Below are 13,687 nucleotides of genomic sequence, written 5' to 3'. Positions count from 1 at the left end.
TCGGTCCAGGCCCACCTGCGGAGATGCCGTCGGGTGTGGCGCACCGCCCGTTCGGCCTTGTTGAGGGCCCGGACGAGGTCAAAGACCCATGCAGACCGTCGACGGTCCCCGGCCCCCGCATATCGTCCCGGGCAGGAGGTGTGGCTATCCACAAGGGACATTCCCCTCCAGGTGGATTCCCCCAAACTGAAGGACCGGTACATAGGGCCCTTCAAGATCCTCAAGGTCCTCAGTCCCGCCGCAGTGAGGCTCCAACTTCCGGCCTCACTGCGGATCCATCCGGTATTCCACGTTTCAAGAGTGAAACCACATCACACCTCACCCCTCTGTACACCCGGTCCGGCACCGCCTCCTGCCCGTATCATCTACGGGGAGCCAGCTTGGACAGTGCGCCGGCTCCTGGACGTCCATCGAATGGGCCGGGGTTTCCAGTATTTGGTGGACTGGGAGGGGTATGGACCCGAAGAACGCTCTTGGGTGAAGAGGAGCTTCATCCTGGACCCGGCCCTCCTGGCCGATTTCTACCGTCGCCACCCGGACAAGCCTGGTTGGGCGCCAGGAGGCGCCCGTTGAGGGGGGGGGTCCTGTTGTGTGGGCCGCCAGAAGAGGAGGTACTGCTGGCCCACCACCAGATGGCGCCCTGCCTGAAGTGCGGCCTTCAGGCACTAGAGGGCGCTGCTGCCTCACAGGAACACCAATCATCTGCACTTCATCTCGGATAAAAGCAGGATGACACCTCCACCACGTCGCAGAGATATCGTTCTTCTACGGAGGTAACTTCTCAGCTGTCGTCTACTCTGACACATAATCTGAGCTCTTTTTGCAGCCGTTTTCCTGTGGTGTTTCCTTATCAGCTGGATTGGCGTTTGGTGTGATTAGCGACAGCTTTGCCTCACACCCCAACCTGATAAGTGGTTAAACAGGAGCTGCACGAGTGTGTGATTTGAGGTGGAGGTGGAATTTCCACCGTTGTTGTTACTGGGTGTACACACACCCACACTTGACTGTCTTTGCTCTTCGCCAGCAGTACCAGATCCGACACGTGGAGACGGTGGCCACCTGAGGGACTTGGGACCTGGCGGCTCCAGTATCCTTCGGGTTCGGTGGCGGAGGAAATTGTGTGGTTCCGGTTCTTCTCTAGACGGACGTCTCCTATCGTCGAGCCTGCCCACACGACACCTTTATCCATTGACTTTGTATTATTCTATAATCTGCTGTGTGTGGTTGTGGCATTCACAACAGTAAAGTGTTCAAGTTTAACTCCTTCTATTGTCCGTTCATTTACGCCCCCTGTTGTGGGTCCATGTCACTACACTTTCCCAACAAATGTGATGTGGCGTGTGTGTTGGTATTTACATATAAATGTGCTTTTATAAAATATGCCATTTTATTCATATGTAAAAAAAGAAGCCATTTGCAAAAACCAAAAGTCAAGTTGTGATTAGACAACCATCTGATATAACGGGGGTCAAAATGCATAGAACACTGTCATCTACTGGACCCCAGACGCTCAGACCCTAAACCACAATCCTTTCCGTACCAGAGTCTTTTGGTTTTTTGCACGCCAGAGAGTTGCTACTTTTAAACAACACAGAGAGAATCCACGATGACTGTAAATGAACATTACGAGGTCTATTAGAAAAGAAACCGACCTTTTTATTTTTTCAAAAACTACAACCCCTGGCAAAAATTATGGAATCACCGGCCTCGGAGGATGTTCATTCAGTTGTTTAATTTTGTAGAAAAAAAGCAGATCATAGACATGACACAAAACTAAAGTCATTTCAAATGGCAACTTTCTGGCTTTAAGAAACACTATAAGAAATCAGGAAAAAAATTGTGGCAGTCAGTAACGGTTACTTTTTTAGACCAAGCAGAGGGAAAAAATATGGACTCACTCAATTCTGAGGAAAAAATTATGGAATCATGAAAAACAAAAGAACGCTCCAACACATCACTAGTATTTTGTTGCACCACCTCTGGCTTTTATAACAGCTTGCAGTCTCTGAGGCATGGACTTAATGAGTGACAAACAGTACTCTTCATCAATCTGGCTCCAACTTTCTCTGATTGCTGTTGCCAGATCAGCTTTGCAGGTTGGAGCCTTGTCATGGACCATTTTCTTCAACTTCCACCAAAGATTTTCAATTGGATTAAGATCCGGACTATTTGCAGGCCATGACATTGACCCTATGTGTCTTTTTGCAAGGAATGTTTTCACAGTTTTTGCTCTATGGCAAGATGCATTATCATCTTGAAAAATGATTTCATCATCCCCAAACATCCTTTCACTTGATGGGATAAGAAAAGTGTCCAAAATATCAACGTAAACTTGTGCATTTATTGATGATGTAATGACAGCCATCTCCCCAGTGCCTTTACCTGACATGCAGCCCCATATCATCAATGACTGTGGAAATTTACATGTTCTCTTCAGGCAGTCATCTTTATAAATCTAATTAGAACGGCACCAAACAAAAGTTCCAGCATCATCACCTTGCCCAATGCAGATTCGAGATTCATCACTGAATGACTTTCATCCAGTCATCCACAGTCCACGATTGCTTTTCCTTAGCCCATTGTAACCTTGTTTTTTTTCTGTTTAGGTGTTAATGAAGGCTTTCATTTAGCTTTTCTGTATGTAAATCCCATTTCCTTTAGGCGGTTTCTTACAGTTCTGTCACAGACGTTGACTCCAGTTTCCTCCCATTCGTTCCTCATTTGTTTTGTTGTGCATTTTCTATTTTTGAGACATATTGCTTTAAGTTTTCTGTCTTGACGCTTTGATGTCTTCCTTGGTCTACTAGTATGTTTGCCTTTAACAACCTTCCCATGTTGTTTGTATTTGGTCCAGAGTTTAGACACAGCTGACTGTGAACAACCAACATCTTTTGCAACATTGCGTGATGATTTACCCTCTTTTAAGAGTTTGATAATCCTCTCCTTTGTTTCAATTGACATCTCTCGTGTTGGAGCCATGATTCATGTCAGTCCACTTGGTGCAACAGCTCTCCAAGGTGTGATCACTCCTTTTTAGATGCAGACTAATGAGCAGATCTGATTTGATGCAGGTGTTAGTTTTGGGGATGAAAATTTACAGGGTGATTCCATAATTTATTCCTCAGAATTGAGTGAGTCCATATTTTTTTCCCTCTGCTTGGTCTAAAAAAGTAACCATTACTGACTGCCACAATTTTTTTTCTTGAGTTCTTATAGTGTTTCTTAAAGCCAGAAAGTTGCCATTTGAAATGACTTTAGTTTTGTGTCATGTCTGTGATCTGCTTTTTCTCTACAAAATTAAACAACTGAATGAATATCCTCCGAGGCCGGTGATTCCATAAATTTTGCCAGGGGTTGTATATGGATTTGAATCACATGTGATTGCGTCAGACAAGCTTGAACCCTCGTGTGCATGTGTGAGTTTTTTCACGCCTGTCGGTTGCGTCATTCGCCTGTGGGCAGGCTTTGAGTGAGCACTGGTCCACCCCCTGGTCAGAATTCCTTTGTCTGACTTCTTCCTGAGAGACTGGCGCTTTGCTTGATCAAAATTTTTTCTGAAAATGTACGGCACATCCAAGTGGACACCATTCGAGAAATTCAGACGGTTTTCGGTGAAAATTTTAACGGCTGATGAGAGATTATGGAGTGTTACTGTCGCTTTAAGGACTGCCCACGGAGCCGGACGGCGCGCCGCTCCCCGAGCCGCTCCCCGAGCCGCCGTCGTCAGCCTGTTTCGAGCTGAAAACTTCGAAATTTAATCCTCTGTTGACCCAGGATGTCGTGAGAGAACACAGAAGTTTCAGAAGAGCTCGGGATCAGCAGTTTATCCAGACATTCCACTGTTAAAGGAGATTTTGTAATGAAAGACGTGCGGACGGATTCGCGCGTCGGCACCCAGCCGCTCATCGCGTGGCGCCACAGCAAATTCGAATCCATAGTTTTTTAAAAAAAATAAAAAGGTCGCTTTCTTTTCTAATAGACCTCGTATACAAACAGAATGTACATTTTTATTTCTTTAGCTGCAGCAAGAAGCTGCAACAACTCTCTGGCATACAAAGGATTATGGGATATCTCAATACTTAGGGTGAATAATGCCATGAACACTACTGGCCAGTAGATGGCAGTAGAGACCCTGAAAACTTGCCAAAACAAATATTCCGTGTCTGCTACATTTAATCTGCATGGAATTTAATAATCGCAAACCGAATTTCAGACATATTTATTACTCTGGAACAAACCCGACAAACAGTGTTGTAAAGGACAATAAGCACGATGTTAAAGAGCAAACAGGAAGCGATTGCAACTCAATGATTCCAACTGAAAATAATGGAGAAGCAACCTGAGCGTCTTCTGGTATTTTTACATAAGACAAGCACAATAACATCTATAAACCCAGAGAATATATTCACGAGAGTTTTAGGCACAATATACAAAGAGTTTAATGCTTTTGTCCATCTGGAGCCTGATCAGAGCATCTCAAATACATTTCTCCTGTTGTGAACTTTTACCCATAATGCACTAGCACTGCCGAGGCATGTCCACACTAAAACCTTCAAAATTAATGCAATACTTTAAAACTAAAACATAACTGATATTTTCACATTATACGTAAAACTTCAGAAGTGATGTTAATTTAAATAACATGGCCGAAATTAGTTTGGTTAAAATTTTAACCATAAGTTAAAACTGTAGGCATCTGGATGACTTCGGTGATATTACCAGTAAGTTAGTATGGTGTCAAGCGTAACTATCTTGTGACCAGTTTCCCTCTGACTGCAGAGGATAGAGTGGTTTCTCCTGAAACCAGCTCTCCCCGTTTACAGAGAATAGAGCTGTTTATCTGTTACAAAACATTTAACAGATAAACACTAAAATAATTGATATCAGACTTAACAAATGTTTATAACTGTAAAAGCTTTATTCACTATGCCTGCAAAAATATGTTAGCGATCTAAAAATGATCAGACCAAACTTTTTTTGAAGATTATTGGTCCGATAATGGTTTTCAAAGTTATCCAAAAAGCTAACCCGATAATGAAAAATTTAGCTTCGATAATTAGCGGAACTGTGCCCACCACTGCTCTCAGCTTCAGAGCGCTTAGCTCTGCCAACGTTCAGCTAACTTCCTGCTTGTCTGTGAGAACCTGTTAGTGACCGTGCATGACTAAGAACTAATTCCAAGAGCTGTTTTCTAGAAGCTATTTCCAAGAACTCTATTCCTGAACTTTTTTCAAGAACTAGTACCAAGAACTGTATGAGCTCTGTCATTGAACCACTAAGAACTTTCCAAGTCATAGGATTCCAACTGTTACAGGATTCCAACTGTTCTCTAATTCACAAGCCTGGCTCCATGTGCATTGCAGCTCCAAATTTTCACCACTTCATGTGGGCCTGTATCAGCTCAGCACTCTTGTTTATTTGTTTGGTATTGTAATAAATCTCTTTTCGCTTACTCGCTGTCCTGGATCGTTGCTCCCAGCATTTGAGTCCAGCACCTGTACCGGTCCCATCCGGACCCCTAACCATAACACAATGTTTCAGAATTCTCACAAAATGAACCATTTGCATCAGAAAATGTGCATTCCTGTGTGATTCCATGGGGCAAAGTAAAACATTATAATGCCAGCAACTTGAGAGTGCATTCGCCTGGATTTTGGAAGCAAAGCAACAATATCCAGCTGTGCATTTGACCCAGCTATTGTGGGCCTGTGAAGCATGAGTCACATTCTTTTAATCATTGCAGGGTTTGATCTGTGACCGCAAGAGGAAGAATTGGCTGGTCTGCATTATATCTGTCATCATGCAAACAATATCTATAATCATGTATGAAATTCCAGGAACCACAGTGGTTGTTGTTTGAGGTTTTTCTCCTTGTGTTCATCTGCATACTTGGCTGTGATTGGACTTTCAAATTTGTGCTTATCTGGTTTGTGCTCATCATGAAGTCAAATTTCAGGAAAGGAAACCTGCCACCGACATAAGTTAAATTATAATAATAAAACGAAACCTGAACTTATGTTTTGTCACAGTTTACAAAATAGTAATAAATAGAAATCTCCATGAAGATGTAACCACAAATGTTTTTAAGTGAAGTATATCTTTAACTGAAATGATGCTAGACACCTTTTTGCATTTATGTGTAATTAAAATAAAATTCTTGAAAAGATCAAGTAAACATTCCCTTTCACATATTGTTTCAAAATGTGCTGGAAACAAAACATTGTTTGATATGTTTTTTTTTTTTTTACGTTTCCATGGTGCTGACTCCATTTATAGTAAACAGAGATTTGAGTGAATATAAAACAAACAGAGCTTTGTTGTACATGTTGCTGTGCCCGTCTGTTTCTGAGAAGACTGCAGTTTCTGGCTCCCTGGCGGTGCAAATAGATGGTCACACTTTCACACTGTGACCATCGTCCAGTTAATCCCCCAGACAACCTCTAGAAGATTTCTTTGAGCTGCACTCTAGGGAATGATCCTCACCATTCTTATAAATGTGTTTATTCACACATGTGGGACCATGGGTTTGTTTCAAGGATGCTTTTTTAGTATATGGATTATCTAAAACCTTCGACAAAACCCTTCATCTGCATTGTTTCAGTCCACCCAGCTGTAACTGGGTACTGGCCTTGTCTGAGGAAGCAACATGTAATTAACTGGTTTAGGGAGAGTTGTAGACTCGATTTATTTTACACTATGGAACCTGGGATTAAACATCAGCACCAATGAGCCTAAGGCCTATATAGGATTTAAAATCCCAATCAGTGTTTTCTTCCACCACACAGACACACATGTATGCAGTAAAACCTGAGCGTGAATCCTGGCTCGCGGGTGCATTTGCATCCCTCATTCAAACATAATTTGCAAGTTAAAAATGTCTGTGAAACCAAATTCAAAACAAAAAGAGAAGGTCAGTGTTGTAACAAAACACATTCATGCTCCCTGCAGCAAACAATGACCAACACCACACAATACAGTACTGATAAAGCTAACGGTGGTCCTGACTACTGCTCTGTGGTGCTAACGTTAATTATTCACCAAACTGTGTCGATACAGTGAGCTTCAGAGGACGCACTTGTCATCATAATGTATCAGCAGAGAAATGTCCTTGGGGATGTCCCTGCAGTCAATGCCTGCAAATGTAACGAGAGTCTGGCACTCCGTGTTATGAGATAAACCTTCTTTCTCTGGAAGCCAACAGGTTTAAAAACCACATAATTCTGCACTCAAGCTTTTTCATTGTGTTCTCTCAGTGCTGTGTTTTATCTTGAGTGGAATACACACATCCATCATTTGCCAGTAGTGAAAATAAAACAGTCTGGACAACTGTTTTTTGCAGTTATGATGAAAAATGTGGCATCGTGATATCTCTGTTTATATACTGTGGTATGGTATTTGTATTTTTGTCAGTCCACAGAGACATTTGGCAATGCTTTTAATTACTGTTTATGAAGTCATGCTGAAATTTTAAGTTTTTTTTTTTTTTTTTTAAATTGGGCAGGTAGTTGTTACTGTGCTGTAAAAATAAACAAGGAATTCAAACCTCTGCAGTTCTTTGCCACTACCAACTACATTGATACAACAAGTCAAGTCTGGGATCATGCACTGGTGCTGTGCTTTGCTGTATTCATGACACCATGGAACCACTTTGGGTTCTGGATGGCAACCACCCAGGCAGACAACTGATCCATCCCTACATCTCTAATATAACCATCTCGCTACTGGGGTTCTCAACACCACTCAAGCACCTGCATGCTGGATCATGCACAGAGAACGCGCCACATGGCCGAAGCACCAAAATGGATGCTCCCTCACAGTGCAAGTGATACTCCTCATTTGATAAAAAGTTATTCCAGTGGTACTCAAGGATCCTCTGAAGGGACCTAGTACCAAATACAGCCAGTTGTTGCCTTAGGTGTCCAAGTCTCACAACCATCCAGCAAGACAGGCAGCACCGGGAACCCCAAAGACTTGGACCGTCGTTCAACTGCAACGACACTGGCATGGCCAAACACCTCCATCCAGTGACCTCATGAATCCATAAGCTCTTCTCAGGTGCCACACCATCTCAACGGCAGAGAACCCAGAAACGCATACAGTAGTGTTCAGAATAATAGTAGTGCTATGTGACTAAAAAGATTAATCCAGGTTTTGAGTATATTTCTTATTGTTACATGGGAAACAAGGTACCAGTAGATTCAGTAGATTCTCACAAATCCAACAAGACCAAGCATTCATGGTACGCACACTCTTAAGGCTATGAAATTGGGCTATTAGTAAAAAAAGTAGAAAAGGGGGTGTTCACAATAATAGTAGCATCTGCTGTTGACACTACAAACTCAAAACTATTATGTTCAAACTGCTTTTCTGGCATTCCTGTGAATCACTAAACTAGTATTTAGTTGTATAACTACAGTTTTTCATGATTTCTTCACATCTGCGAGGCATTATTTTGTTGGTTTAGAACCAAGAATTTGCTCGTTTACTAGTGTGCTTGGGGTCATTGTCTTGTTGAAACACCCATTTCAAGGGCATGTCCTCTTCAGCATAAGGCAACATGACCTCTTCAAGTATTTTGACATATCCAAACTGATCCATGATACCTGGTATGTGATATATAGGGCCAACACCATAGTAGGAGAAACATGCCCATGTCATGATGCTTGGACCACCATGCTTCACTGTCTTCACTGTGAACTGTGGCTTGAATTCAGAGTTTGGGGGTCGTCTCACAAACTGTCTGTGGCCCTTGGACCCAAAAAGAACAATTTTACTCTCATCAGTCCACAAAATATTCCTCCATTTCTCTTTAGGCCAGTCGATGTGTTCTTTGGCAAATTGTAACCTCTTCTGCACGTCTTTTATTTAACAGAGGGACTTTGTGGGGGATTCTTGCAAATAAATTAGCTTCACACAGGCGTCTTCTAACTGTCACAGCACTTACAGGTAACTCCAGACTGTCTTTGACCATCCTGGAGCTGATCAATTGGTGAGCCTCTGCCATTCTGGTTATTCTTCTATCCATTTTGATGGTTGTTTTCCATTTTCTTCCACGCGTCTCTGGTTTTTTTGTCCATTTTAAAGCATTGGAGATCATTGTAGGTGAAAAGCCTATAATTTTTTGCACCTGCGTATAAGTTTTCCCCTCTCCAATCAACTTTTTAATCAAACTACGCTGTTCTTCTGAACAATGTCTTAAACGTCCCATTTTCCTCAGGCTTTCAAAGAGAAAAGCATGTTCAACAGGTGCTGGCTTCAACCTTAAATAGGGGACACCTGATTCACACCTGTTTGTTCCACAAAATTGACGAACTCACTGACTGAATGCCACACTACTATTATTGTGAACACCCCCTTTTCTACTTTTTTTTTTTTACTAATAGCCCAATTTCATAGCCTTAAGAGTGTGCATATCATGAATGCTTGGTCTTGTTGGATTTGTGAGAATCTACTGAATCTACTGGTACCTTGTTTCCCATGTAACAATAAGAAATATACTCAAAACCTGGATTAATCTTTTTAGTCACATAGCGCTACTATTATTCTGAACACTACTGTATGTCTCTGCTGAGATAAGTGAATGTCTGTTCAAGTTCAACACTTTTCACCACATGTAGATATACACTTGTGATGGTTGAATCCAGGAAGGTCATTAAAATACTGAATCTTAGTTTTGATCCAGGACAATCACAAACCCAGACACTCTGATTGCTCAAGCACCACAATCAGAGCATCCATTGATTCCACAAAGATTAGCATTGATGCAGCAATTGTATTATTTTAGGTAATATTAACATAATGTGAAATGACATAAGAAGCCTAAGCAGTTGCATGGGAATGCATGAATACACATGTCTATATGTGCATGGATGGTTTGACATCTTTGATGAAGACTAAGCTGTTCAAATTTGTCATTTCACTTGATGTCATCACATGATGTCACTGGCATGACAGGTTTGATGCATTTGTTAGGCCCAGCTGAGCAGAAATCTATGCAGAAAACCATGTATCTCATTAGTTCCTGGGATTAATGTTCTTTTGACAATGTCCTCTGATTTGACCTAGACCCTATGACCTTGACAAGACGACCCAATAAGTTTGATTGAAACTGGTCTTTGCATTTTTAAGATATCACCACAGACAGACATGATCATTACAGTACTCACTCTCCACTGCATGGCAAGACTAAATAATTATTCATTATATTGGAAAAAATGTATTTATTTTTTCTTCATTTTGTGCAATTCCTTGTATGAAAATCTCACATATTATTTCTCCATCAGATGGAAGAGTGTGATGCTCACTGTGACAGTCCTCTGGCACTCAGTGGAAAACTACAGAATAACACGTTATCGTAATTAATTTTACCTCCGCCAAGGAGGTTATGTTTTCGGTCACGTTTGTTTGTTTGTCTGTCTGTTTGTCAGCAGGATAATTCAAAAAGTTTTGAACGGATTTTGATGAAATTTTGTGGAGTGGTTGTAAATGACAAGAGGAACAAGTGATTAAATTTTAGTGGTGATCCAGATCCGGATCCCGATGCTAACGCGTTAGCATGTCTATGGCATTTTCAATGTTAAAAGTTAGCATTAAGCAGTTGCAGCTGTCATCATGTTCGGGTGCAGTTGTTTTCAAATTGTAATATTTCTTAAATTTATTTTTGTTTATATATTAATATTCTAATGATTATTATATACAATTTTAGAGAAAGAGACAAAAATAAATAAATCACTGTGCCAAGGAGGGAATCTCTTTAGGGTCAGTGACCCTATGGCCTTGTTTAGAGAAGTGTTTAAGTGTTAAAAAAATTCATATATTTGCAGTTTGGTTGAATAATAAATTGAATTTTGTCTCTTATTTGTTTTTGTCTATAAGCACATGTAATATCAATATCAGTGCTCAGATGACAGTAGCTTCTGGGAAAGGTGCAAGTTGCAATAAACTGTGATGCCAAGCGCTAAGGATACATGCTATCCAGTCACAGCAGATGAAACTTTATTTACTACTGAGCAAACATCATTGTTAGACTTTTTTAGGTTCAATGATTCCACGGCGTGTAGATGTTATGGCGTCAGTGACCCCATGGCCTTGGCGGAGGTTTGCACTCTCTGAGTGCTTCTAGTTTTAAAAAGTATTTCGCCAAATTTGAGCTGTTTTTTTTTTTTTTTTGTATGTGTCTGTTTTCACCTTGAAATCAACCGATTCACATACCTGCATCTCCTGTTCGATGCGCAGCCTCTCATGGCTGAGTTCTTCCTGATAGAACTGCGTGCACACAACCAGCAGCACGAGTCAGGCAACATGTTCTTTGTACAACACAGTAAACAATTACAAATATAAACTCATATTTATAGTACATTTTATAAGTTATGATGGAAGAAAAAACATCAGCTTTAGCAAACAAACATGGCATTATACCTTATACACTTTATATACTTGAGTCACCTTTCTTCAATGTAAATATTTTTTCTTCCTTTTTCTTTACTACTGTACAGCTTGTGATTTTCCATATTGTGGGATCAATAAAATTTAGCTTATCAATCCAGAAAGTTAATGAATAAAGATCATGCTCTCTGAGCATGTACAGCTAATTGTTTCTGTGCTTCTATGTTTGTCAAAGGTGCTGCTCGTAAGAGCAGCAGCTGTTGTGATCTACACAAATAAGTTTTAAATACGGCAGAGGAACGTCACATATAGTTTTTAGAGCTGATATCTGTCCAGGAAACACGTGGTGGTCCAACAGTTCATGGGTGATTCTTTAACTACGGGCACTATTGGCCTTGTAAATGTAATTTCCACCACACCATTGCCTTACAATATAAAGCGCCTTGGGGCAACTGTTTGTTGTGATTTGGTGCTATATACATGTACTCTGATGTCACTGTTTATCTCCATAGAAACTACCCAAACAATCTTTCATACAAACTGTTTAAAGGGACATTACAGTGTTGTGGTGGAAATTACGGCAATAGTATTGGACAACTACATTTTGTTTAAAACAATCACAACAGTTGTATGACATTGAATACCCCAATTATGTTTTGATTATTTTACTGATATTTTATTCAGAGATATTTTAAAACATTAGAAAAAACGTTTCTTTACCATTCATTTTTATCATTGAAGATCAAAAGTCTGGGTGTGGGACAAGCACAAAACGGCAATATTTGCATATAATGATGCTGAAAAAAGGTGAAAAAGTAATCATAGACTACTAGAACAAATTTCTTAACACACTTTCATTGTAAAGATAACTATAAAAGTGTGAAATTTCCCCTTTTTTTTTTTCTGTTTTTCATACAATATGATCAAAGGACATAATAAGTGCCCATAGTCTAAGAATCACCCTCATATGCTGCCACATACAGTGCTGCACAAAACCTCAGGCATTATAAATACATGTAAAACAAAGCAAGAATTAATGAAAGGCTAATAAAATGTATTTATTATGGGAGAACCAATATATGACTGAACCCCATGTTGATCAGTTAATTATTAATTGATTATTTTCTACTGTTTGTTATATTTATGGAATCATGCATTGCAGTGTAAATCTGCAAAGACAAAATAGTTTATAAAAAAATCTGCCTTTATTTCCATCATAAATTCTCCAAAATGTTTGTTGGGAAGTTATCAATGTTTTGTTCTTTTCCATTGATGGATGTTATAGTTTATTTGATTGTTTTGTTTAATTATGTTGAACTGAAATCTGCTGAGATGCTCTTGATGCTATGGTGCTTTTTTAAAGTAGGTTGATGCACATGTACATATTATGAATGAATATTCTTTTCAAATTATTTTAGAAATGTTATGTTTAGATAATGTTATTTTTTTCCACCTGTTGCTTTGCTGTGGGCATTTTAGTGGATGAAGTGCAAATGCTGTAATCTTTGGGTCCAGCGTAACAGTAATCAGGTTTCTCAAAAGGTCTGCTGCTTTTTAAAAAAAAAAATGCACTCAGTATTTAATCAAATTGAAAAAAAAAGACTGACAAAATTCTGTTGCAATTTTTTTAAATTCACCTTTTCAAATTTCACATTTGTGACCATATCGTAAAGAACTAAAGCACACACTTTAAAGCGTGTGGTGCAGGTGGAATAGGGGTGCGTCCAACTCCACTTTGATATTTAGAAGTCAGGTTGTTTGAGTGCAAAATAGGGTGCAAAGCCCAAAGGAGTTAGTTGCATCCTCTAAATTAGTCAAGGGTGTGTTTTGGACATAACAAGAAATCCATCTCATCCGTCATCCCCTTTAAGAGCTGGAGTGTGCCAAATGCACAGTGCTCTGCTATTTAGAAAGCAGACTTTAGTGACAGGTTTTCGGGCAAGTTAATAGAATTATGCTGCTTTACATCAGGTGGAAGTTATGGTCCTAAAAATAAAATTTTTAGTGTGTTTTAGTGTCTATTTTAAAATTCTCAGTGTGAAATGTTGAAGTCATTTCTCTGAGTTGATCATAACACTGTTGATTCCAATCTACAAGCATTACTCTGAATAGTGAAAAAGTGTTCATCCTCAGGGGTCAAGAAACATAAAAACCCATTGATGTGTGATGTGAACCCTTGAAGGTTAAAATAACTTTAACATGTGCTTTCATGCTGTTCACTAATATCCAAAAACATGAAAATTCGATGCACCAGGTTAAGGTGTAGTATGGCATTGGGAACAGCTGGGTTGTCATTTTATTA

General features: G+C 40.0%; 1 protein-coding gene across 1 annotated transcript in view; it reads right to left on the bottom strand.

Moving 5' to 3' along the window:
• The window catches only part of LOC117521821 (myomegalin-like), a 150,802-nt gene that overhangs the window by 74,974 nt on the left and 62,141 nt on the right, over positions 1-13,687 (bottom strand). The window contains exon 9 of the mRNA XM_034183170.1: positions 11,212-11,265. Within this exon, the coding sequence (XP_034039061.1) occupies positions 11,212-11,265 (54 nt within the window). The remainder of the gene's footprint in view (positions 1-11,211; positions 11,266-13,687) is intronic.

The sequence above is a fragment of the Thalassophryne amazonica genome, chromosome 12, assembly GCF_902500255.1.
Source record: "Thalassophryne amazonica chromosome 12, fThaAma1.1, whole genome shotgun sequence".
Lineage (NCBI taxonomy): Eukaryota > Metazoa > Chordata > Actinopteri > Batrachoidiformes > Batrachoididae > Thalassophryne > Thalassophryne amazonica.
The sequence above is the reverse complement of the archived record's forward strand: the minus strand, read 5'-3'. Positions and strand labels throughout refer to the sequence as shown.